The following is a 27940-nucleotide window of genomic DNA, read 5'->3' on the forward strand; positions in this document are numbered from 1 at the left end:
TTATAACCTATTTCTCACTTGTATCTTTGGCCCTTAAGCCATTGGGTTCTTTCCTGGTTAGCAGTTATCCCCAAAGAGCCCTAGGTAATAGAAATTAAGACTGCATACAGAATCTGGTTACAAGGGTAGAATACTTTGCCCAGCTGAATTAGTGACAGGTTAAAAATTAAATTTCATTTTTATCCCTTTTGTTTTGAAACTTAGGTTTCCTTTTAAGGCTCAAAAATTTTCCCTTTGCTTTGTAATATATGAACAGACAAAAATACAGTATTGCTAAATGCCCTGTTGATAAATTCTTAAGTCAGTTGACCTCCCTGAGAAACATGCCTTGAGCACATTTAATGTAATTCCTAAAATAAGAGTTTTGCATTTTGAACTTGAGCCAACTATCTTGAAATGCTGATTCATGTGTGCCAAAATTCTTATTCCAACAGTGGAGTAAATCATTTGACCCAAAACTATGAAGTATACATTTGATTGTGTAAACAGAGAAATATAACAACCTATAGGAAAAATCTTCAGGCACTCTGATAAATATTTAGTATATTTTAGCAAGAGAACACTACTTTTCCACATTGTCTGAATTTAAAAGTGAAAATTTTATCACTTTAGTACATATGGTTTTCTGAACTAAAGGAGTAGTGAAATTACTAAATGTAACTTTGAAATCCAAGCTAGTAAGTTCTCTAATTGGAATAATAATTGGGAAAAATGGATGCTTTTACTATAATAATTTTGAATCTTTTATCCAAATATTTATTTCAGATTGTATCTGCTGTACAATATTGTCATCAAAAGTGCATTGTTCACCGTGATCTTAAGGTAAGCAACTGGTTTTATAACAAAAATTTCTTATTATTAACAGATATTTGATACTGTCAGAGCTATCTTTTTGATTGCATGATTGTGCCAGACATTATAGAAGAAAATTAGTTTTTATTTAATTTTTACAGCAGCTTTTTAATAAAAGGCAGTATTTTCTTTCTTTTTTTAAAGTTGAAGTATAGTTGGTTTACAGTATCATGTTTGAGGTATACAGTGATTCAGTTATATATTATACATATTTTTTTTTTCAGGTTCTTTCCCATTATAGGTTATTACAAGACATCGAATGTAGTTACCTGTGCTATACAGGAAATCCTTTTTGCTTATCTGTTTTATCTATGGTACTTTGTACGTGGTAATCCCATACTCCTAATTTATCCCTCCCCTCTTCCTCTTCCCTTTGGTAACCATTTGTTTGTTTTCTGTGTCTATGGGTCTGTTTCTATTTTGTATATAGATTCATTTGTATTATTTTTAGATTCCACATATAAATGATATTATATAATATTTGGGTTTCTTTGTCTGACTTCCTTCAGTTAGTATGATATTCTCTAGTCCATCCATATTGCTGCAAATGGCATTATTTTGATCCTTTTTATGGTGAAGTAATATTCCATTGTGCATGTACACACACAGACACCCTGCATCTTCTTAAGCCAGTTATCTGTTGATGGGCACATGAATTGTTTCTGTGTCTTGGCTGTTGTAAATAGTGCTGTTATGAACATTGGTGTGCGTGTATCTTTTCAAATTGAGTTCTTGTGTTTTCTGGATATATGCCCAAGAGTGGGATTGCTGGGTAATGTGGTAGCTCTATTTTTTAGTTTTTTAAGGAACCTCCTTACTCTTCTCCATAGCCGGTGCACCAATTTACATTCCCACCAACAGTGTAGGAGGGTTCTCTTTTCTTCACACCCTTTTAAGCATTTATTAATTGTAGACTTTTTGATAATAGCCATTCTGCCCATAGTGAAGTAGTAACCTCATTGTGCTTTTGCTATATATTTATATACATTTTTCTAATAATTAGCATTGTTGAGCATCTTTTCATGTGCTTGTTGGCCATCGTGTATGTCTTTGGAGAAGTGACTGTTTAGGTTGTCTGCCCATTTTTTGATTGACCTGTTGGTTTTTTGTATTATTGAGTTGTATGAGCTGTTGATATATTTTGAGTGTTAACCCCTTGTTAATAAAAAGTTAAAAAATTTGCAAATAGTTTCTCCCATTCCTTGATTCTCTTTTCGTTTTCTTCATGGTTTCCTTTGCTGTGCAAAAGCTTTGAAGTTTGATAAGGTCTCTTTTATTTATTTTTGCTTTTATATCTTTTGCCTGAGGGAATAAACTTAACTAAAGGAGGTAAAAGACCTATATGCATCTACAACACTGAAAACTGTAAAATATTGATAAAGGAAATTGAAGATGATCCAAAGAAATGGAAAGATACCCCATATCTTGGATTGGAAGAATTAATATTGGTAAAATGCCACACTCCTCAAAGCAATCTACAAATGTAACGTAATTTCTAGGAAAACTTCCATGACAGTTTTCACAGAACTAGAACAAATAATCCTCAAATTTATATGGTACCACAGAAGACCTAGAATTGCCAAAGCAATCTTGAGACTAAAGAACAAAGCTGGAGACACAGCCCTCCCAGACTTCAGATGATAACCACAAAGTTACAGTAATCAAAACAGCTTAGTATTGGCATAAAAGCAGACACATAGATCAGTGGAACAGAATCAAGAGCCCAGCCTATAACCAATTAATCTATGTCAAAGACAAAGGAGGCAAGAGTATACAGTGGAGAAAAGACAGTCTCTTCATCAAGTGGTGTTGGGAAAGCTTGACAGCTACATTTAAGTCAATGAAATTAGACCACTCTCTCACACTATATACAAAAACAAACTCCAAATGGTTTGAAGATCTAAATACAAGGCATGACACCATAAAACTCCTAGAAGAGAACTGAGGCAAAATACTCTGACATAAATCATAGGACTATTTTCTTAAAAGGCAGTATTTTCACTGAGCAAATGAAGATAATGTGGATGAGAGGTTTTCTAGCAGAGGATTTGATTCTGTTAATTAGCTTCTCTTAATACATAAATGTGAAACTTTGTCCCTAATTAAAAATGCCTGAGGCCCCATTCCATCAGAAGTAAGGTCAGGGTACAAATCCAGCTTTGTCTGATGTAAGAGCCAGTGCTCATCCTTACATTGAAATTCAGAGAAATATTAGGAAAATTTTAAATGTTTTTATGAATCCCTGGTGACTTAGTTGGTAAATAATACGCCTGCAATGCAGGAGGGCCTGGGTTTGATCCCTGATTTGGGAAGATTCACTGGAGAAGGCAATGACTACCTGCTCTAGTATTCTTGTCCAGAATTACATGGACAGAGGACCTTGGCAGACTACAGTGCATGCGGTCTCAAAAGAGTCAGACACGACTGAGCGACTAACACTGTTACTACTATGAATATCAAATGCATGTGATTAGTATAAACTGGCATACTTTAGACTAAGGTATGTGTGATAGTCAAGAAATGATGGTGCAATGAACATGGGAGGGCAGGTACCTCTTGGAGGAACTGATTTCATTTTCTTTAGGTAGACCGAGAAGACAGATGGCTGGGTCATGTGGTAGTGCTAGTTTCAGCTTTCGAAGAACCTCTATACTGTTTCATAGAATTGCTATGCCGATTTACAGCCTTCCCAACAGAACACAGTGTTCTAGCTCCTCACATTATTGGTGACACTTATCTTTTATTTTTTTCATATAGCTATATCCAGTTGTGAGATAATACCTCATTGTGGTTTTGATTTGCATTTTTCTGATGATTAGTGATGTTGAGCAACTTCATATACCTGTTGACTGTATGTCTTCTTTGGTAAAATGTCTATGTAGATGTTTTGCCAATTTTTTAATCTGGTTGTTTGGTTTTCTAGTTATTGAGTCACATGAGTCTCTTACATATTTTAAATATTAACCCCTTTCAAATATGTGGTTTGCAAATATTTTCTCTTATTCTGTATGTTTTCTTTTCATTTTGTTGATGGTTTCCTTTGCTGTGCAGAAGCTTCTTAGTTTGATATAGTCTCACTTGTTTATGTTTGCTTTGGTTGCCTGAGCTTTTGATATATAATCCAAAAAGTTAATAATTGGTAACTTCCCTGGTGGTCCAGTGGTTAAAACTCCAAGGTTCCAATGCAAGGGGCACAGGTTGGATCCCTAGTCAGGGAACTAAGATCTCACATGCTGTGCAGTATGACCCCACCCCCCGAAAGTTAGTAATACTGTATTAAGTACTGGAAGTTTGCTTAGAGAGTAGATTTCAGGTGTTCCCATCATTAATACCCCAAAAAAAGGTAACTGTGAGGAAATATGTTAATTAACTTTAGTAATCATTTCACTTTGTGTATGTATATCAAATTATCATGTTCAGTTCAGTCACTCAGTCGTGTCCGACTCTCTGCGACCTCAGGAACTGCAGCACACCAGGCCTCCCTGTCCATCACCAGCTCCAGGAGTCCACCCAAACCCATGTCCACTGAGTCGGTGATGTCATCCAACCATCTCATCCTCTGTCATCCCCTTCTCCTGCCCTCAATCTTTCCCAGCATCAGGGTCTTTTCAAATGAGTCAGCTTTTCACATCAGGTGGCCAAAGTATTGGAGTTTCAACTTCAGCCATCAGTCCCTCCAGTGAACACCCAGGACTGATCTTTAGGGTGGACTGGTTGGATCTCCTTGCAGTCCAAGGGACTCTCTAGAGTCTTCTCCAGCACCACAGTTCAAAAGCATCAATTCTTCGGCACTCAGCTTTCTTTATAGTCCAACTTACATCCATATGTGACCACTGGAAAAACCATAGCCTTGACTAGATGGACCTTTGTTGGCAAAGTAATGTCTCTGCTTTTTAATATGCTGTCTAGGTTGGTCATAAGTTTCCTTCCAAGGAGTAAGCATCTTTTAATTTCATGGCTGCAGTCAATATCTGCAGTGATTTTGGAGCCCAGAAAAATAAAGTCAGCCACTATTTCCACTTTTTCCCTATCTATTTGCCATGAAGTGATGGGACCAGATGCCATGGTCTTAGTTTTCTGAATGTTGAGCTTTAAGCCAACTTTTTCACTCTCCTCTTTTACTTTCATCAAGAGGCTCTTTAGCTCTTCTTCGCTTTCTGCCATAAGGGTGGTGTCATCTGCATATCTGAGGTTATTGATACTTCTCTTAAATTATGTTTTTTTATTAAAAATAATTTTAAAAAAAGAAAGAAATGGTTGAGGCCAAATTGATTTTTTTAAAAATAAAAGTAAAAAGTTCCTCGTCTAAAAAAGTTTTTTCCCCCCTTTTCTCTTTTTTTCCAAATTTAATTTGCATGTTCCTTATCTCGGAGTCTTTTTTTTTTTAAACTTCTTTTCCCATTGCCTATGTCAGTTACTCACAGTAATTTGTGTTATATTTGAATATACTGTCCTAAATAGTTGTTTGAAGTCTAGCACTGTATTTTGCTCCATTTTTCTGAGGTTATAGAGTTTCTCCTGCTTCAGATATTTCTATTTCTCAGTTTCCTCCCTCAGCCTTTTAAAGGGAAATCACTGCTGCAAAGAAAGAGAAAGAGGAGAGCTATTTATTTCCCTGCCTGTGTGTTTGATTCCTAGTTTGTTGTCTCATTTCTTAAATGGAATATATCTGCCAAAAAAAAAAAAATTCATCACCTTGTGATTCTCCAGTCCTGTGGAGGGAGTTTCCTGTGTGCACTTGGAAGGAAACCTCAAAACCCTCTTCAGCTCTCCTCTTCTGGGGCAGCCTTGGGTACTTTGCTGTCTATCCAGACATCTTTAGAGAGACTGAGCTAAGTCTAGCTTGCTCCCAGAATGCCACAGAAATTTACAATCACCAGACCCTTACATCAGAACATCAAAGCAACCTGGTTTTGTGACACAGTCCATAAAGTTTTGATCTAATATAAATCTTCCAAATCTGTGTGCTGTTAAAATATACCACATTTTTTGCATATTTTTGGAATTATCTGTATCTTTATTTTCTGAAACAGGATGAAAACAAATATCCCAAACTAGTATTTCTTAAGAAAAGAAGGAGGTAAGGGAAGGAAGATATATGATGGGCTGACTGCTGAGCTCTGCTGACTGTTAGACCCTTAAGTGGTGTAGAGAACTCTGGATTTGTTTTAGTCAAGTTTTACTCCATTTTGTAACCTGATAAAACACATCTACAAACTAAGTGATAACTTTGTTAGTCTGTCAGTTTAGCATAGAATGAAACAAAATGTGTACAAAAGCAAGTCCTTTATTAAATTATTTGCATGTATAAAAGGTACATTTAAATGTTTTTCATTAAATGGTTTTGATTCAGGAATATTTTAGAAAACCTGTTTTTCAAAACATAGGGAGAAATCTCTTCTTTCTATCATAATAAACCTCCAGTAAAAGAATCTAGTTTTAGAAAATTAAAAAGAGGCTTAAAACAGGTAAGACCTAATGGAGGCTAATGTTGTATTGCTTTCCTTTACTGGAAGGATAGAACTTTGTTGAGGATGCATTTTGCAAGAGAGGACAAGGAATGAATTCATTAGTCATGGAACCCCTGACTTGCTCTAACCAGTGATACTCTATTCAAACAGAGCATATTTGGGTAAATTGGTTGGTTTAACCCCATAGCATATTAGTGTTTTGTTGACTTATGTTCTTTAGAATAGGTCATATTAAGGTATAATTCCAGGATGTTTCTTACCATAAGGAAGAAAATTAGGCTTAAAATGATCTCTGGGAGAAAACAGTTTTTAAATAACCTTTCTTAAACAGTTACACACATGTGCATACTGAGTTGCTTCAGTTGTATCCAACTCTTTGCAACCCTATGGACTGTAGCCTGCCCGGCTTCTCTGTCCATGGGATTCTCCAGGCAAGGATACTGGAGTGGGTTGCCATGCCTTCCTCCAGGGGATCTTCCCAACCCAGGGATTGAACCTGCATCTCTTACATCTCCTGCCTTGGCAAGTGGGTTCTTTACAACTAGCACTACCTGGGAAGCCCAAAGAGTTACATATATGCATATAAATGAAACCTTCCTGTATAGTGTTAAAATTCAGTCTTTGTCCTGGTTGTTCAGTTGTTCAGTCGTGTCTGACTCTTTGCGACCCCATGGACTGCAGCACGCCAGGCTTCCTGTCCATTAGCAACTCCTGGAGCTTACTCAAACTCATGACCATCGAGTCAGCGATGCTATTCAACCATCTCATCCTCTGTCGTCCCCTTCTCCTCCTGTTTTCAGTCTTTCCCACCATCAGGGTCTTTTCCAATGAATCAGTTCTTTGTGTCAGGTGGCCCAAGTATTGGAGTTTCAGCTTTAGCATCAGTCCTTCCAGTGAATATTCAGGGTTGATTTCCTTTAGAATTGACTGGTTTGACCTCCTTACAGTAGAAGGGACTTTGAAGAGTCTTCTCCAGCACCAAAGTTTGAAAGCATCAGTTCTTCAGCACTCAGCCTTCTCTCTGGTCCAACTCTCACATCTGTCCATGATTACTGGAAAAGCCATAGCTTTGACTCTGTGGACCTTTGTTGGCAAAGTGATGTCTTTGCTTTTTAATACTCACTCTGGGTTTGTCATAGCTTTCCTTCCAGGCATCTTTTACTTTCATGGCTGCAGTCACCGTCTGCAGTGATTTTGCAGTCCAAGAAAATAAAGTCTGTCGTGGTTTCCATTTTTATACACCGTCTGTTTGCCATGAAGTGATAGTGTTAAAATTCAGTCGTATAGATGTAATTCTGAACAATCAGACGTTGGAGTACTCTGCTCGGCTTCTCAGTTGGACGTTATATTTAAAAACGAAAGACAAGAAATGGGAGACTGAGACCGACGTATATACGCTACTGCGCGTAGAATAGGTGACTAAAGAGAGCCTCCCGCGCCGCGCAGAGACGCCTCCTGAGTGCTCTGTGGGGCCTGACTGGGGTGGAAATCCGGAAAAGGGCAGACAGGTGTATGCGTGTAAACGAGTCACTTTGCTCTACAGCAACGCTGACACAGAACTGTAAAGCAACTAAACTCCAGTGAGAATTAATAACAAACTTTAAAAAAGAAAAAGTAACTGTGTGGTAATAGATGTGTTAATTAACTAGATTATGGTCATCATTTCACAATGTATAGGTTTATTAAATTATCACTTTGTATACCCTTTTAAAGAGTAATGCTATAAAGCCTAAATATATTCAATTTTTGTCAGTCATACCTCAGTGAAGCTTGGAAAAAGTTTTTAAGTAATAAAAAATTCACATAACCTTAAAAAGAGAGACAAGAATACATGTTTAAGATCTGAACAATTATAATGAACATTTTATTTTGTGTAGGCTCTTTACATTGTCCTTTTTATTATTTTCTTCTTAGGCTGAAAACCTTCTCCTTGATGCTGATATGAATATTAAAATTGCTGACTTTGGTTTTAGTAATGAATTTACAGTCGGGAACAAGTTGGACACTTTTTGTGGAAGCCCACCTTATGCCGCTCCTGAGCTTTTCCAAGGGAAGAAGTATGACGGGCCTGAAGTAGACGTGTGGAGCCTCGGCGTCATTCTCTACACGTTAGTCAGTGGCTCCTTGCCTTTTGATGGCCAAAATTTAAAGGTATTGGCTAAATTCGCTATTAATGTTCTATCCCCAATCACGATGATTTCATCAGCCAGCAATAAATGCTTTCTTTTGCTTTCTAAGGAACTGCGGGAGCGGGTCTTACGAGGGAAGTATCGTATTCCCTTCTACATGTCCACAGACTGTGAAAACCTTTTGAAGAAATTATTAGTGCTGAATCCAATTAAGAGAGGCAGCTTAGAGGTAAGTAATTTTTTCCACCCTATGTTTAAAATTTGACAATTAAAATATTTGAGAAACTGACCCGTGTTTTTTTAGGAAAATTGCCAGATCATCTCATTTGTCTTTTGTTCAAACTAGAGAAGGTCACATGATGCTTTCACTACTCAAAAGTTGTGCAGTGGGTTTCTCTAGAGACTCTTATTTCTTCTTCATCCTGCAATGAAGTATTCAAACAACATCAAAATAGGGATAAGATTGACTTAGTTGAAGAAGGAAAACCTAGCCTCTGTCAGAAATTGCTTGGTCCAATATAGAAACCTTGTATTTACGAAGTACAAATATTTCAAGGATGAAAGAAGATAGTGAAATTTGAATCCAGTGAATACTCCACGACTGTATCTGATAGTAAAAAATTCCGTAGAACCCTCTCAACGTCAGTACAAAAAATTTCATATATTTAATAACTAGAACATGTTGGAAAACAAGTATTTCATTTCTTACCACACTGTTTTGTTGCCTATATACATTCCACATATGTGAGATATTTATAATAATAGATGCTAGTATAAAAGTATTAAGTATATTGCACCCACTGATGTCAGAGGCTCATGTAACCAAAAAGGTATAACATCTTTTCCTTCTGGTGCTGTAATCTGAACAACTTATTAAGTATTTTGCCCATCTGTTTTTAAGAATATTTTCACCTGTACTAAATTAATTTCAGAGATTCAGTGTGTGTTGTTCTCTAGTACTTTTTTGTCTTCATTTATTTGCCTTAGTAGATAGGGTAGGAAATTCAGAGAATTAACCTCATGTAAACTGTACTTTTTTAGTGTAGCAATGGGGCTTTCTGGCACGGACTCCATGCTGGTTAGGAGGCAGCCTTATAGTGAGCATCCCTGTGTACAGAGCTCTCAGGTTAGTTTGGGCTTTGTGACTTTATTACCACAGTACTGTTCACTGAAAGATGCAGTATGTCTGGATGGAAGTTAAGGGATGGTGACTTCCACTGGGAAGTTAAATGCTTTATATCAGTGAATCAATCATCAGATGTTTTTTACTGAATTATTTAAATGTGATCAGTTCCTATAATTTTTTTCTGTTTTTTTTTTCCTTTGGGGGTCAAATGACATGTTAATAATGTTTTAATAGATAAATCAATGCTGTAAAAAAGCCCACTTTTCATATTACTGCTCTTCTAAACTTACTTTCAAACATTATAATACAAAATTAAGTGAAATAGTTAAAATTGTGGACACTCATCAGTTCTAAAATTTTATAGGGACAAAAACTTCTCTTAATCCTGCTCTGTGACCCGTTTTTATCACTGGAGTCAAGTTTATATGCATGTCACTAAATAAAAAAATCTCCAGAGTTGAGGCATCAGTTCAGCTAATCAGCAGAGCAAAAAGACCAGCAAAATTTATTTAAGGGGAATAGATGTTAAAATCTCTATGTACAGTTGATAAGATGTACTTGATGTCTTAACGATGATTCATTTGCAATAATAGTCAAATATTTAACTCTTTTATCCTTAACATTAAAATGTGAAGGATTAAAGTATTAGAATTCTCTGAGTAGAATTAAATTATTATTATGAAAACATTTGCTCATCAGAAGTTCAACTTGATGTATTTGAGTATAGTCTGGAACCTCCTGTTTCAGGTTATCAAAACTGTTTTCCAGCCATGGAACCAGGAGTCTACATTGGAAATGCTACCATAATATTGCAAATATCACTATACAAAGGCTGTTCTGCTTCATAATTCCCAGAGCTGACTTTCCAGAGAAACCTGATACCAACTTAAATAAAAGATTTCTTATACAAAATCTTAAGAAACTCCCTTAGAAATAACAAGGATGTTAAAAATTGTATTAGTCTTCACTTTTATTTTCATATGAACTTCATTGTCAACTTTGCGATTTAAAATCTATGAACTTTTAAAAACAGCCATTTTCAAAACACCAGTCTACAGTAGGTAAACAAATTTTTATACAGTAATGTTTTCATGTCATATTGCATTCTTTTTTATTTTTAACTTAAACATTTATAGTTTGTACTCTTTGCTTTATCATGAGAATGACCTCCTTCCCTTTATGTATCAAAGTTTAACTGTTTTCTTGCTTGTTGCATATTTTAACTGTTTTCATTGTTTTTGCTAGAATTAATGTGATAAACTTTTTTCCTTTGGGATCTATGCTTAGATAGACACTCCAAGCCCATAGTTACTGAGTCGGAAGGTAAAGCAGTCTGCCAGGTCCTTTGTATCATTGCCAAAGGATTGTATGTGACCTAAAGCACTTGAGGGTATCTGTTCTCCACAGCTTCTTTCTGTATTGGATAGAATAATTTCTAGTAATTGATGTCTTTGTGGTAGTAATGCGGTCATAATCGCCTTAATTTGTGTTTCTTTCATTAGAGATAACGCTCAGTGTTTTTAATGAATAGGTTAAGGGTGCTTATTCGCGTCTAAGCTCTCTGTGTCCCTTTAGCTGCTTGACTAAAAGAGTCTGGTTAATCAGCTTTGTAGACTTATATCAACTTTGTACATTTTGATATGAAATATTTCCCAAGTCCCATTTTTTTTTAATGGAACTTGATTTTTTTTTCAGTGTTATTTGAGTATCATGAATTACTGAGTAAACTCTAGTCTTTCCTGACTATATAATTTGCTAATATTAAAATTTGATTTAAAGAATCTTGATTCAAGTAATCTGCTTATTGTCTTATTAAACTTCTTATTTAACTTACACACCTTCCTGTTGCTTCTTAGATATGACTATGTATTTCTCAGGGCCTTATAAGTTATGTGCCTTAATCCTCCATGAGAAAAAAATTAATGAAACTGATTTCATATTATCCTTGCTTGACCTTTGGTTGTTTCTAGAACTGAATAGTTATATACCTTTCTTAGGCTGTGTATATGAATGCTTTCAGCTCTTCCTAATTGGGATCATAATGGGAGAGACAGGATCACACGTGATTTTAAAAGGATTTGTGTTTCATGCTGTGCACTGTTTTTTTCCCCCTATTAGAATATTGGTATGTCTGAATTTTTTTTTTCTTAGAAAGAAGCCGAAAAACTCTTCTGCTGTCTCATCTTTGTATATTTTCTTTAATTTTTCCAGTCCTTAACCAAAATGTTTAAAATAATAACAGTTTGAGCCTAAAGCAAAGCCCTTCCTTACTGCTTTTTCTCTGTCATTTTTAGTCCTCAAGAAGTATTTTTCTACTTTTAACATCTTTTTCAGCTGCTGCTAAGATAATCTTAAAAATTTTGCTTGTGTTTGCCTAGTACAAGTGGTAGTAAAGCAAAAAACAACAATAATAACCATTTTTGAAATGAAAATTTCTGAGTACAAATTCAGATGCATATGGGGTATACTTTACAAAGGCTAAAACAATTTAAGAAAAAGTATTGTCATCTGGCCAATCTAAAGTCTGTAGTCTTTTAATGTGTGGACCTATGTGTAGGGTTTTTATTTCTATTGTTAATTTGTTTAATTCTTCATAATTCATCTGTGTCCATTATTTTGCTAGAGTTTCTCATCAAGTAGTCATCTCTGTTCACTGGCAGTGATGGCTAAAGTAAACTTTGTTCAGTTTTGGAGTCTTGTTTGTCCTCTTGTTTCTTGTGTTGAGGTATCTCAAATGAAATCTGAAATGGATTAGTTTGTTCACCTGGTCTAGTGCAGTGTATTGGCCATTGAACAGTAGCTCCCTGTTGCTCCTTCCTCCTAACGCAGGCAAACAACATTCTACTTCCTGTTACTATGAGTTTTGTTTAAAACAATCCTTTATATAAGTAGATCCTTTATTTAAAGGATCTTATAAGTAGATCCTTTATATAAGTAGAATCATGCAGTGTTTGCTTTCCTGTGATTGGCTATTTTTTCTTAACAGTCTCCTCAGAGTTCATCCACATTATAGCATATGGCAGAATTCCCTTCTTTTCTAAGGCTAACACTTCACTGTATGTGCATATCACATTTTCTTTATCCATCAGATGTTTAGATTATTTCTACATCTTGGCTATTGTGAATAATGTTGCAGTGAATATGGGTATGAAATATCTCTTCAAGATCCTGTTTTCAGTTATTTTGGATATATACCTAGAAATGGGATTGCTGGATCAGATAGTTGTTCCATTTTTAGTATATTAAGGAGCCTCCATACTGTTTACTATAGTAACAATACCATTTTACAGTCATACCAACAGTGCACAAGGGTTTCAGTGTCTTCATATTCTCACCAACACTCGTTATTTTCTGTTTTTTTTTTTTTTGACAGTTGTCATCCTAACAAATATGAGGTGATACCTCACTGTGATTTTGATTTCCCTGATGATCAGTAATGTTGAGCCTCTTATCACATGCTTATTGGCTACTTGAATATATGCTTTGGAGATATACCTATACAGGTCCTTTGCCCATTTTTTATTTTGAGCAATTTTTTGTTGTTATGGAGTTATAGGAGTTGTTTATATGTTCTGGATATTAACCCCTTATGTGATGTATGGTTTGCCAATAGTTTCCTTGTTCCATAGACTGCCTCTCCCAGGTTGCCTTTTAATAGCCCAGGGTTGACAGTTGTTTCAGTGTTGGCTTAAATTTGACTCTGGTAATGCACACCAGTGCCTGTTTTCACACTGATTCTTAATAATTCCTAGTTCTAGACTTAAATCTTAACTGTCCTCTCTTCCCATATTCTCTAAGCTATCATCATTGACTAACCCTGATTTCCATTTCCTATGATCTCTTCTTTCCTAATGTTTTAGTGAGAATTCTAAAATATAGCAGATGATTTTAAAATCAGCGCGGTATATATTTGGTAGAAGACCAAGAGAAAAATATCTTCATCATTCTTAACTGTAAAAATACGATACAGAAGTTAAAATCAGTAGGTTTTTGTGTTAAAATTTTCAAATGAGAAAATACTCCTTTTAGAGGAATATAGGCAGCAGGCAGTGTATTTTGAGTCAGTTCATTTGGTGAGTGTGCAGGATGATGGATATAGTTGTCATAAGATGTATTAATACAAGTATGTCTCAGGCCTATACCTTCTGTTGGCCTGCTAATTAAACTAGAAACAGTAACTTTAGTTTGAAAATGTCACATGATTCTTGTTAATTAAACTAGCAAATTTCACACATACTGAAAAAAGAGCTAATATAAGTGGTTGAATGTCCTGATTGGCCAAACATAATGTAGAGTTTATTTCCTAGCAAATAATGAAAGATCGGTGGATGAATGTTGGTCATGAAGAAGAAGAACTAAAGCCATATGCTGAGCCTGAACCAGATTTCAATGACACAAAAAGAATAGGTAAGCATTTAAGTATTGTGAGAGGTGCTGTCCCTAGGCTATAAGTCAGAGTCCTTTAGTCTACCAAAATTGTGTTTAAAATGTAAATTGGAAGGAGTTTTTATTTGAAAAATGCTTACATTATCATCTTTTCTTTCTGCAGATACACACTAAACATTGCAAAATTCAAGTTTCTTATTTTGTTCTCATGTATTGTAATCTAAAGCAATTGTTGGCAACAGTGATATAAAAATGGAAACAATGTAAATAAGCCTCATCCTTTTCTTTCAATAGTTCCTAACAAGAGGAATGACTGATTTAAGAATCAGCACTGTTCAGACTGATAAATATCAGCAAAATATAGCACGTATTTTAACCAAAAATATAGAGGCAGTGAGTTAGCGGGAGGAGCACTTTGGTCCCCTCTTGGTTTCCCACTAATTCAGCAGGGTCCATCCTCCACACCCAGTCAGTGAGTGCCGCTTCCAGCCTACTCCCTCTTCCTTCTCAAAGCCATCAGAAACTCAGAGCTGAGTCATCTCGGCTATGCTCCTGTCTTGCTTGAGGGCAGAACAGCAAAGGAGGAGCATTTGAGGGAGTTAGAAATCTGATCAGAACTGTGGAATTCAAGCCTTCCAAAGAATCAACCTGCCTACAGTTCAGAAACCAAATTTGTCAAGTGTTGAGAGAAACCGCTCCATGAGTGCCTGAGTATGTGTTGCAAGAGAAAGATACTCTGTGTATGTCACAGACAGATGCTATATCTATCTGGACAAAGGAACTCAGCTCAAGAATGTGCTAGGCAGAAATGGAGTAGGCTTGGGAATATATTGACTCATGAGAGAGTTTCTGCCTGAAAAACTGGGGATGTACAGTCTAACTACATAGAATCTGTATATTAGTAGATCAGAAGTTTTTATATTAAAGTTACACTTTAAAATGTTAGAACTTAGTTTTCATATCTAATGTGGACAAACTTGCCCATTTTTGTTGGTTTGTTTAATAAAATACATTTTCAGAAATTTTGCATTTTGTTTTTTATTTCTAGATATCATGATCACCATGGGTTTTGTACGAGATGAGATAAATGATGCCTTAATAAATCAGAAATATGATGAAGTCATGGCTACTTATATTCTGCTAGGTAGAAAACCTCCTGAAGTAAGTTTTTCACCTTTTCAGATTAATGTGAATTATTTTTTAAGCTAAGTTACAGCTTAAGTATAGATATAATATTAGCAAATATATTCTAGGTGGTATGAAAAAAAATATAAAAACACTAACATTCTTATTTATTAGAATTCAAAATTCACAGTGCTAAGTTACGAACTAATCTTATTTCTCTGAACACGAAGCGATTGTTTGGAAAGAGTACGCAGTGTCTTGCTTAGCTCTGAGAGGCCCCGTTCAGTCTGGTCCTTGAGAACAGCATCCCCCAAAAGGAAGAGCCTTCCAAAGGCAGCATGGTTATTCCCGGTGCACAGAACACCAGTAACTGAAACAAAGGGACATAACAGTGTTTAAAACAAAATACAGGTGGGAACCCAGGAAAGGGTCATTTTGTGATATGTTTTGCCTTGTAGAGTGTCAAGTGTTTTTATACATCAACTGGGAATTCTCAAGGCAAGTCGAGATCTATAGTAGGTAGAGAGAGAGTAAAGAAGTCACTATGCCAGTGGTTATTGAACCATAAAAGCAAATGATCCTTTGGGCCAGCAAATACTAAGGTATAAATTGAGAGTCAAGAATAGCCCAAAAAAAAAAATTAAAAAAAAAAAAAAAAAAAAAGAATAGCCCAGAGCTTTGACAGTTGGTAGGGAGGCATTTTGTAAAATAGGATTAAATTATTTATAAGTAGATAGTAACTATTAGTGAATCAGTACATTCAGCTGACATTTATTGAACCTGCTTTGTACCAGAAATCATGCTACATACTGGAATAGAAAGATTAGAAGGTCTCTGCTCGCAGGTTGCTCCCAGTGTGGAGGGGAGGGAATCAGTCCATAGTGTGGTACGGTGTGGGAAATGCTCTGAGGAGAGGGTGCACAGGAAACTCTGGGATGTAAGAGGACAGACGCCCACAACAAGCCAAGGCATGTAAGAGGTAGAATTAACAGTATTTGATAACCTGTTGGAAATGACTGGTAGCGTAGGTGACTGGTTATGTAAGACGTATTTGTCAAGACAGGAAAAGAGTGAATCTCGGGGAAGATGGGAGGTTTGTTCAGTTTGGGGTGGTTGAATTTGAACTTCCTGTTGGTTGGAGCTTTTCGGTAGTCATTTGGATATAAAGATCTGGATCTGAAGGGAATGAGTTGAATAGCATTAATTCCCAGTAATGTGCCAGGAACTGTTTTAAGGGCTTTACTTTTTTAATTCATCTAATCCTCTCAACAACCCTACCAGGTAGGTACTGTTATAGCAGAGGAAAGGGGTCTTCAGTAGAAATGCTAAGAGCCGGGGCAGTGGTGTCAGAGAAGCCAAGCCAAGAGAATTTTAAGAAGTGGGAAATAGTATAAATGATTATTTCTAAAGACCTTGACCTGTTTTTACTTGTATTTTAGATTTTACTCCTGAGATCTTTAATTTTCCTATTAATTTAAATTTTATAAGCATACAACCTAGCCCATGCATGAATTAAAATGAAGTTTGAATTGCATTGATATAAATTAGTAAAACTACTATAAGTAGTAAGAGCCTGAGCTTTGGACCCAGAGTCATTGGATTTGAACTCCCACCCGTCCCCTCCCCTAGCACAGCCACTAACAAGCTGTGTGACTTAGGCAATTTACTTAATTTCTCTGTGCTTCAATTTCCTGGTCTATAAAACAAGGATGTAATTGTACCTACCTGTTAGCGTCACTGAAAGAGTTTAAATGAATCAATACTTCTCAAGTCCTCAGAACACTTTCTGGCACATTACTATGTCCTTTGTGTTAGCTGTTGTCTTTTAAAGTGTTCATTATCAGTACTACTCTGCTCTTTATCGTTAGCAGCTTTGCGTATTAGATTTCCCATTGGAAAGCCAGTGATTCAGTAAGAAGTTACTGGCAACAAAATACTTTTGTGTTACAGAGAGGATAGTGTATCAATCCCCAGTTTACCATGCTTAGTTCTAAGTTGATATAATTTCTGAGTCACAGCCAGTAAAACTCATTTTTGTTTTGTGAATGTGGTGGAGAAAGCCAAACAAAACAAAAAATGTGTGTGTGTATGAAGTAAAAATTTTAGGTCTCATCCCAAGTTTGAATCCCAGCAATACCTGAATTCAAATCCCAAAGATGTCTCTTGAATCTCTTAACCTCAATTTTTACATCTAAAAAGTAAAGGTTAATAGATCATAGGTTTGCTGTAATGATTAAAGAAAGTAACACATATAGAAAGTTTAGCATGGTAGCTGAGTGAGTGAAGTCGCTCAGTTGTGTCCAGCTCTTTGCGACCCCATGGACTGTAGCCTACCAGGCTCCTCAGTCCATGGGATTTTCCAGGCAAGAGTACTGGAGTGGGTTGCCATTTCCTTCTCCAGGGAATCTTCCTGACCTAGTGATCGAACCCAGTCTTACCATCTGAGCCACCAGGGAAGTCCTCCAGCATGGCAGCTAGTATATAATAACAATTCAAGAATTGGTAGCTGTTATTTGGACCCAGAAGACCCAAAGCCATTTGCTCAAGATAACAGAAGATGACACATTCTTATGGAAGGATGTTCTAGCTGGTCCTCTCCCTTCCTGTTTGCCAAGTTTCAGTCCTGTATCCAAACTTCATTTTCTTATTTCTGATTGCTCCTTGTATGACTTGGGATAAATTGGAAGAGTGAGAGTGTATTATGTTTCTGTGAACTTTTTTTGTTTTAAAATGCTGGCTGTCTTTCTTCTTCTTATAGTTTGAAGGTGGCGAATCGTTATCCAGTGGAAACTTGTGTCAGAGGTCCCGGCCCAGCAGTGACTTAAACAACAGCACCCTACAGTCCCCTGCTCACCTGAAGGTCCAGCGGAGCATCTCAGCAAACCAGAAGCAGCGACGCTTTAGTGATCATGGTGGGGGAGAGTCAAATAAGTTCAAAGACAGACCAAGTCTGCCCAAACTTGCATTTTTTGTTAAGCATTAGGCGGTTCACATTTTTATGTCCTTGTGTCATCCCCAGTTATCACAGATTTTTTTTTCCATTTATTTTTATTAGTTGGAGGCTAATTACTTTACAATATTGTAGTGGTTTTTGTCATACATTGACATGAATCAGCCATGGATTTACATGATTCCCCCATCCTGATCCCCCCTCCCACCTCCCTCTCTACTCGATCCCTCTGGGTCTTCCCAGTGCACCAGGCCCGAGCACTTGTCTCATGCATCCAACCTGGGCTGGTGATCTGTTTCACCCTAGATAATATACATGTTTTGATGCTATTCTCTCGAAACATCGCACCCTCGCCTTCTTCCACAGAGTCCAAAAGTCTTTTCTGTACATCTGTGTCTCTTTTTCTGTTTTGCATATAGGGTTATCGTTACCATCTTTCTAAATTCCATATATATGCGTTAGTATACTGTATTGGTCTTTATCTTTCTGGCTTACTTCACTCTGTATAATGGGCTCCAGTTTCATCCATCTCATTAGAACTGATTCAAATGAATTCTTTTTAATGGCTGAGTAATATTCCATGGTGTATATGTACCACAGCTTCCTTATCCATTCATCTGCTGATGGGCATCTAGGTTGCTTCCATGTCCTGGCTATTATAAACAGTGCTGCAATGAACATTGGGGTGCACGTGTCTCTTTCAGATCTGGTTTCCTCGGTGTGTATGCCCAGAAGGGATTGCTGGGTCATATGGCAGTTCTATTTCCAGTTTTTTAAGAAATCTCCACACTGTTCTCCATAGTGGCTGTACTAGTTTGCATTCCCACCAATAGTGTAAGAGGGTTCCCTTTTCTCCACACCCTCTCCAGCATTTATTGCTTGTAGACTTTTGGATAGCAGCCATCCTGACTGGCGTGTAATGGTACCTCATTGTGGTTTTGATTTGCATTTCTCTGATAATGAGTGATGTTGAGCATCTTTTCATGTGTTTGTTAGCCATCTGTATGTCGTCTTTGGAGAAATGTCTGTTTAGTTCTTTGGCCCATTTTTTGATTGGGTCATTTATTTTTCTGGAATTGAGCAGCAGGAGTTGCTTGTATATTTTTGAGATTAATCCTTTGTCTGTTGCTTCATTTGCTATTATTTTCTTTACCAATCTGAGGGCTGTCTTTTCACCTTGCTTATAGTTTCCTTTGTTGTGCAAAAGCTTTTAAGTTTCATTAGGTCCCATTTGTTGATTTTTGCTTTTGTTTCTAATATTCTGGGAGGTGGGTCATAGAGGATCCTGCTGTGATTTATGTTGGAGAGTGTTTTGCCTGTGTTCTCCTCTAGGAGTTTTATAGTTTCTGGTCTTACATTTAGATCTTTAATCCATTTTGAGTTTATTTTTGTGTATGGTGTTAGAAAGTGTTCTAGTTTCATTCTTTTACAAGTGGTTGACCAGTTTTCCCAGCACCACTTGTTAAAGAGGTTGTCTTTTTTCCATTGTATATCCTTGCCTCCTTTGTCAAAGATAAGGTGTCCATAGGTTCATGGATTTATCTCTGGGCTTTCTATTCTGTTCCATTGATCTATATTTCTGTCTTTGTGCCAGTACCATACTGTCTTGATGACTGTGGCTTTGTAGTAGAGTCTGAAGTCAGGCAGGTTGATTCCTCCAGTTCCATTCTTCTTTCTCAAGATTACTTTGGCTATTCGAGGTTTTTTGTATTTCCATACAAATTGTGAAATTATTTGTTCTATATCTGTGAAAAATACCGTTGGTAGCTTGATAGGGATTGCATTGAATCTATAGATTGCTTTGGGTAGAATAGCCATTTTGACAATATTGTTTCTTCCAGTCCATGAGCATGGTATGTTTCTCCATCTGTTTGTGTCCTCTTTGATTTCTTTCATCAGTGTTTTATAGTTTTCTATGTATAGGTCTTTTGTTTCTTTAGGTAGATACACTCCTAAGTATTTTATCCTTTTTGTTGCAATGGTGAATGGTATTGTTTCCTTAATTTCTCTTTCTGTTTCCTCATTGTTAGTGTATAGGAATGCAAGGGATTTCTGTGTGTTAATTTTATATCTTGCAACTTCACTATATTCATTGATTAGCTCTAGTAATTTTCTGGTAGAGTCTTTAGGGTTTTCTATGTAGAGGATCATGTCGTCTGCAAACAGCGAGAGTTTCACTTCTTCTTCTCCTATCTGGATTCCTTTTACTTCTTTTTCTGCTCTGATTGCTGTGGCCAAAACTTCCAACACTATGTTGAACAGTAGTGGTGAGAGTGGGCACCCTTGTCTTGTTCCTGATTTTAGGGGAAATGCTTTCAATTTTTACCATTGAGGGTAATGCTTGCTGTGGGTTTGTCATATATAGCTTTTATTATGTTGAGGTATGTTCCTTCTATTCCTGCTTTTTGGAGAGTTTTAATCATAAAAGGATGTTGAATTTTGTCAAAGGCTTTTTCTGCATCTGTTGAGATAATCATATGGTTTTTATCTTTCAATTTGTTAATGTGGTGTATTACATTGATTGATTTGTGGATATTAAAGAATCCTTGCTTTCCTGGGATAAAGCCCACTTGGTCATGATGTATGATTTTTTTAATATGTTGTTGGATTCTGTTTGCTAGAATTTTGTTAAGGATTTTTGCATATATGTTCATCAGTGATATTGGCCTGTAGTTTTCTTTTTTGTGGCCTCTTTGTCTGGTTTTGGAATTAGGGTGATGGTGGCCTCATAGAATGAGTTTGGAGGTTTACCTTCTTTTGCAATTTTCTGGAAGAGTTTGAGTAAGATAGGTGTTAGCTCATCTCTAAATTTTTGGTAGAATTCAGCTGTGAAGCCATCTGGTCCTGGGCTTTTGTTTGCTGGAAGATTTCTGATGACAGTTTCGATTTCCTTGCTTGTGATGGGTCTGTTAAGATCTTCTATTTCTTCCTGGTTCAGTTTTGGAAAGTTATACTTTTCTAAGAATTTGTCCATTTCTTCCAAGTTGTCCATTTTATTGGCATAGAGCTGCTGGTAGTAGCCTCTTATGATCCTTTGTGTTTCAGTGTTGTCTGTTGTGATATCTCTCTTTTCATTTCTAATTTTGTTAATTTGGTTCTTCTCCCTTTGTTTCTTACTGAGTCTTGCTAACGGTTTGTCAATTTTGCTTATTTTTTCAAAAAAACAGCTTTTAGCTTTGTTCGTTTTTGCTATGGTCTCTTTAGTTTCTTTTGCATTTGTTTCTGCCCTAATTTTTAAGATTTCTTTCCTTCTACTAACCCTAGGGTTCTTCATTTCTTCCTTCTCTAGTTGCTTTAGGTGTAGAGTTAGGTTATTTATTTGACTTTTTTCTTGTTTCTTGAGGTAAGCCTGTAATGCTATGAACCTTCCCCTTAGCACTGTTTTTACAGTGTCCCATAGGTTTTGGGTTGTTGTGTTTTCATTTTCATTCATTTCTATGCATATTTTGATTTCTTTTTTGATTTCTTCTATGATTTGTTGGTTATTCAGTGTTATTTAGCCTCCATATGTTTGAATTTTTAACAATTTTTTTCCTGTAATTGAGATCTAATCTTACTGCACTGTGGTCAGAAAAGATGACTGGAATGATTTCAATTTTTTTGAATTTACCAAGGCTAGATTTATGGCCAAGGATGTGATCTATTCTGGAGAAGGTTCCATGTGCACTTGAGAAAAAGGTTAAGTTGATTGTTTTGGGGTGAAATGTCCTATAGATATCAATTAAGTCTAGCTGGTCCATTGTGTCATTTAAAGTTTGTGTTTCCTTGTTAATTTTCTGTTTAGTTGATCTATCCATAGTTGTGAGTGGGGTATTAAAGTCTCCCACTATTATTGTGTTACTATTAATTTCCTCTTTCATACTCATTAGCATTTGCCTTCCATATTGTGGTGCTCCTATGTTGGGTGCATATATATTTATAATTGCTATGTCTTCTTCTTGGATTGATCCTTTGATCATTATGTAGTGTCCCTCTTGTCTCTTTTCACAGCCTTTATTTGAAAGTCTATTTTATCTGATATGAGTATTGCGACTCCTGCTTTCTTTTGGTCTTCGTTTGTGTGAAATATTTTTTTCCAGCCCTTCACTTTCAGTCTGTATGTGTCTCTTGTTTTGAGGTGGGTCTCTTGTAGACAGCATATATAGAGGTCTTGTTTTTGTATCCATTCAGCCAGTCTTTGTCTTTTGGTTGGGGCATTCAACCCATTTACATTTAAGGTAATTATTGATAGGTATGGTCCTGTTGCCATTTACTTTGTTGTTTTGGGTTCACCTTTATACAACCTTTCTGTGTTTCCTGTCTAGAGAAGATCCTTTAGCATTTGTTGAAGAGCTGGTTTGGTGGTGCTGAATTCTCTCAGCTTTTGCTTGCCTGTAAAGCTTTTGAATTCTCCTTCATATCTGAATGAGATCCTTGCTGGGTACAGTAATCTAGGTTGTAGGTTATTCTCTTTCATTACTTGAAGTATGTCCTGCCATTCCCTTCTGGCCTGAAGGGTTTCTATTGATAGATCAGCTGTTATCCTTATGGGAATCCCTTTGTGTGTTATTTGTTGTTTCTCCCTTGCTGCTTTTAATATTTGTTCTTTGTGTTTGATCTTTGTTAATTTGATTAACATGTGTCTTGGGGTGTTTCACCTTGTGTTTATCCTGTTTGGGACTCTCTGGGTTTCTTGGACTTGGGTAGCTATATCCTTCCCCATTTTAGGGAAGTTTTCAGCTATTATCTCCTCGAGTATTTTCTCATGGCCTTTCTTTTTGTCTTCTTCTTCTGGGACTCCTATGATTCGAATGTTGGGGTGTTTCACATTGTCCCAGAGGTCCCTGAGGTTGTCCTCATTTCTTTTAATTCTTTTTTCTTTTTTCCTCTCTGCTTCATTTATTTCCACCATTTTATCTTCTACCTCACTATCCTATCTTACGTCTCTGTTATTCTACTGTTGGTTCCCTCCAGAGTGTTTTTGATCTCATTTATTGCATTATTCATTTTTAATTGACTCTCTTTTATTTCTTCTAGGTCTTTATTAAACATTTCTTGCATCTTTTCAATCTTTGTCTCCAGGCTATTTATCTGTAACTCCATTTTGTTTTCAAGATTTTGGATCATTTTTATTATCATTATTCTAAATTCTTTTTCAGGTAGATTCCCTGTCTCCTCTTTTATTTGACTTGGTGGGCATTTTTCATGTTCCTTTGCCTGTTGGGTATTTCTCTGCCTTTTCATCTTGTTTAGATTGCTGTGTCTGGAGTGGGCTTTCTGTATTCTGGAGGTCTGTGGTTCCTTTTTAATGTGGAGGTTTTACCCAGCGAGTGGGGTTGGACGATTGGCTTGTCAAGGTTTCCTGGTTAGGGAAGCTTACGTCGGTGTTCTGGTGTGTGGAACTGGATTTCTTCTCTCTGGAGTGCAATGGAGTGTCCAGTAATGAGTTTTGAGATGGGTCTATGTGTTTGGTGTAATTTTGGGCAGCCTGTATGTTGACACTCAGGGCCATGTTCCTGCGTTGCTAGAGAATTTGTGTGGTATGTCTTGCTCTGGAACTTATTGGCTCTTGGGTGGTGGTTGGTTTCAGTGTAGGTACGGAGGCTTTTGGATGATCTCTTATTACTTAATGTTCTGTGTAGTCAGGAGTTTTGTGGTGTTCTCAGGTTTTGGGCTTAAGTCTCCTGCCTCTGGATTTCAGTTTTATTCTTCCAGTAGTCTTAAGACTTCTCCAACTATACAGCACTGATAATAAAACTTCTAGGTTAATGGTGAAAAGGTTCTCCACCGTGAGGGACACCCAGAGAGGTTCACAGAGTTACATGAAGAAGAGGAGAGGGAGGAGGGAGATAGAGATGAGCAGGAGGAGAAAAAGGGGGACTCAAGAGGAGAGAGACAGATCTACGCAGTTCTCTGTTCCCAAAGTGTTCTCCGTAGCTCAGACACCCACAGAAATTCACAGAATTGGATTGGGAAGAGAAGGGGAAGGGAGGAAATAGAGGTGTTCTGAGGTAGAAAACGGAGAGTCAAAAGTGGGAGAGAGTAATCAACACACTCCTGAGTAAAAATGGGAACTGAATATTGGATTCTTAAATGTCCAAAATTGATATCAAATACTGAAAAGCAAAGATTAAAAATCTAGAGTAGAGGTTAGACTCTTAAAAATACAATATTAAAAACACAAAAAATTTTAGAAATATATATGAAGTTCGGTTTAAAAATATGGCTTCTCCTTTTTTTTCTTTTTTTGCAAAGTTATAGTGAAATGAAAATTAAAATTAAGGAGTAATAGAGGAGTAATAGAGGACTTTAAAAGAAAATAAGAGAAAAAAAATTTTTTTTCTAATTAAAAAAAATAGTAAAACTATATGAAAATGAAATTTAAGGAGTAATGGGGGAGTAATAGGGAATTTTAAAAGAAAAGAGAAAAAATAAAAAAAGGAAAGAACAAAAAAAATTTTTTTTAATTAAAAAAAAAAAGTAAAAATATATCTAGGAATTTCTCTGGAGCTGTTGCGGTCAGTGTGGGTTCGGCTCAGTTTCAGATAGCTCCTCATTCCAGCTTACACTTCTCGATATCTATAGGCCCCTTCCGTTGTAGTCAGTGTTATCTACAGGGATTTTAATCTGTTACACCGGTCCCTTCTGAAGTGGTTCCCTTTGTTTAGCAGATATCACTGTGTGGGGAGAACTTGCAGTGTTCCGGCCACACTGGGATTGCCCCACTCACGGGTGTGTGCTTTCCCCATCTACACTGCTCAGGCTCCCGGCTGCTCTACATGGAGCAGGCCCTGCGTCGTGTGCGGTTCCAGTTTTCGGCTCAGGCAGCCAGGAGCTTGACGGGCACACTCTCCCCGGATGCGGTGCACCTTCTCCCCTCCGCGGTCCCAGCCTCAGTTTCCGAGCACCTGTGTGCTCCTTGTGTCTATTCTTGGGAGCTGGCCTCCAGCCACGACCCTCCCGGCGGATGTCGACCATCTAGAATCTGAGGAAGTCTTTGGTTAGAAACTGGAGGCATCTTTGGTTAGAAACTGGAGGCCTGTTTGCAGTTTGGTAGGGGGTGCCGACTCTGGGGCCGAATTTGCCCCTTTCCCCTCCCCCCTGCCTCTTGCCTCCGGTGGGGATGGGCTGGTCTGCAGCCAGCTAGCTCTTCTCTGGAATTGCTCAGTCCCTTTGTTCTGTGAATGGCTGGCAGTGTGTTCGGGCCAGTTAATTTTCTCTCTCTCTCTTGCTATCCCCCCTTTAAGTTGCTATCTCACATTAGCTCCCTCCGATTGCCCTCAGGGCATTTGGGCCCGGTCTACCCTAAGCAATGCCTCCCGCTCCTCTCCGTTCCACTCCCACTTGCTGGTGGCGGATGCAGGCATCAGGGGTACTTTTCTGCTAGGAGTTTCTTTTAGGCATGTAATCTGTGGGTTTTATTTATTTTTCCTCCCAGTTAGGTTGCCCTCCGAGATTCGAAAACTTCCCCCCAGACCCGCCCGTGAGAGGGTTTCCTGGTGTTTGGAAACTTCCTCTATTATGACTCCCTTCCCGGGATGGGTCTCCGTCCCTAGCTCTTTTGTCTCTCTTTTTATCTTTTATATTTTGTCCTACCTCCTTTCAAAGACAATGGGCTGCTTTTCTGGGCGCCTGATGTCTTCTGCTAGCGGTCAGAAGTTGTTCTGTGAAGTTTGCTCAGCGTTCAGATGTTCTTCCAATGAATTTGTAGGGGAGAAAGTGGTCTCCCCATCCTATTCCTCCGCCATCTTGGCTCCTCCTCTCACAGATTTATATTACTGAATGATTAATATAATACTGTTTTCAGGGGCTGACCTAATTTTTGTAATCAAACAGTTTAATCTTAGCTCAAAGTGTAAAGTATGCAAATAAAGATTATTTTTAATAAAAAAGTTTCTGTTTGTGAGAAGAAAACATGTCAGTTGCTTTTCAGTTAATTACGCTTTTTTAAAAATTACAGCTGGTCCATCCATTCCTCCTGCTGTATCATATACCAAAAGGCCTCAGGCTAACAGCGTGGAAAGTGAACAGAAAGAGGAGTGGGACAAAGATGTGGCTCGTAAACTTGGCAGCACAACAGTTGGATCAAAAAGTGAGATGACTGCAAGCCCTCTTGTAGGGCCAGAAAGGAAAAAGTCTTCAACTATTCCAAGTGTGAGTAATTATTCTGGCATATTGCAATATGCTGTAGTTATTTGTTGTTGAAATTTTTTTATTTAAAGGTTTAAAATTGTTTTTTTAAGTTTCAAAATTTAAAGTAAATCATACATTTAAAGAACATGCAAAGAGGGCCAAGCTTCTAATAAATGTAGTTTAAGAACAAAAAAATATGAATTCTTAAAATAACATTTACCTTATCACAAGGAAAGTACATTAAACTTTCCTGCCTCAGTTTTCATGTTTGTGATATTTACTTGATAGTATATTTCATTGGTGCATTTAATTTTATGTTTACAAATAAACTGTTCAGTGAAGGCAGACTATAGCAATAATTTATTTACAGAGTTAACTCACATTATCTACTTAAAACAGAAAACTATAGAAATTAGATAATGAGAGCTGTAAGATAGATTGAGACATCTACCTTAAGGCAGCAGCAAAGAATGAAGAGAAAATATAAAGGAAAGCCAAGACATACAAAGGATAGAAGCAGAATTAGTAGCATTTAGGAAGTGTGAGTTTAGAAAGAAAAAGGGGCAAAATGAAGGGGAAGAAATATTTGAAGAAGTAATAACAATAAAAAAAAAAGATGGAAAACTTCATATTAAAAGGACTCAAAAGGGCATACAGAAGATAGAAGGAAAACTTATTCCTGGGCTCATTAAAGTGGGATATATGGCTTTCCAAAAACAAAGAGGAAAAATTTTAAAGGTTTCAGAATGAGACAGAAGGTGACCTAAAAAGGAACAAGATGCAAACTGACATCAGATTTCTCAACATGGATGCAGAAGATAAATGGATAAAAAATATTATTTTTTCTAAAGTATCAAAAGCACGTTGAATCCAGAATTTTATACCCAACCAGACTGTCATATAAATGTCAGCCAGGGGGCAGGGAGGGAAAAAAAAAAGTATCAGTTCAGTTCAGTTGCTCAGTCGTGTCTGACTCTTTGTGACCACATATGTAAAGAAGAATATTCTTATGAGTAAAGTATTTCAACTCTTGTGATACAATGATCCACTTGAAAACACTGCTGTCTGAGGAACTATACTCATAGGAAGAGAAAGGTATCTACAATACTCTGTGAAATATATGGAATTTGAAAGCAATCAGCTAACTTATTACAGTATGTATGGTGATAACATACACAAAAAAAGAAAAAAACAGTGGAAGTTCAGAACCAAAATTCTGGACGATATCCAGGAAGTGAGGATAGGGATAGAAATTAAAGGAAAAAGCATATGCCTTAAAAGGGAAGATGGGAGGGAGGTTTAGGAAATCAGTACAGTCAGCCCTTGATTTCCATCCATGGCTGGTTGAAGCTGTGGACAGGGGACCTGTGGATACACGGAGGGCTGACTGGACTCAGTCATTTTATGTGAAGGAGTTGAGCCTCCACAGATCATGGAATCTGCAAGGGTCCTAGAGCTAATCCTGATTTTATAACAAGGGACACCTGTAGCAGTAAGCAAAAATGAGTTCAGAAACTTAAGGACAAAAAATATAAGAACAAAAATAAAATGTATAACTTTTAAGCCAATAGAAGAAAAAAAAGTGATCTAGCTTATGGAAAGTAGGGAAGGAGAGAAAAAAGAAAAAAACAGTTTAAATGGAAACATGAAATAAGGTACCAGAAAGCCTAACATAATCTTAATTGTAAATGGGTTAAACTCCCCAGTACCTATTGTTTTATACACATAATGGAAACCATATGTTTTAAAAATATGTGATGTGATCATTACCTCTTGGTCTATGAAATAG

The 27940-nt window shown here is 37.0% G+C and overlaps 1 protein-coding gene across 5 annotated transcripts in view; it reads left to right on the forward strand.

Annotated features, from left to right (window-relative positions):
- The window catches only part of MARK1 (microtubule affinity regulating kinase 1), a 139475-nt gene that overhangs the window by 94072 nt on the left and 17463 nt on the right, over positions 1 to 27940 (forward strand). For all 5 annotated transcript variants that reach the window (XM_043922801.1, XM_043922802.1, XM_043922803.1 and 2 more), the window contains exons 7-13: positions 766 to 822; positions 8238 to 8474; positions 8562 to 8681; positions 13886 to 13985; positions 15013 to 15125; positions 17848 to 18001; positions 25979 to 26172. In XM_043922801.1, coding sequence (XP_043778736.1) covers positions 766 to 822; positions 8238 to 8474; positions 8562 to 8681; positions 13886 to 13985; positions 15013 to 15125; positions 17848 to 18001; positions 25979 to 26172 — 975 coding nt within the window. The remainder of the gene's footprint in view (positions 1 to 765; positions 823 to 8237; positions 8475 to 8561; positions 8682 to 13885; positions 13986 to 15012; positions 15126 to 17847; positions 18002 to 25978; positions 26173 to 27940) is intronic.

Source organism: Cervus elaphus, chromosome 14 (assembly GCF_910594005.1).
Source record: "Cervus elaphus chromosome 14, mCerEla1.1, whole genome shotgun sequence".
Lineage (NCBI taxonomy): Eukaryota > Metazoa > Chordata > Mammalia > Artiodactyla > Cervidae > Cervus > Cervus elaphus.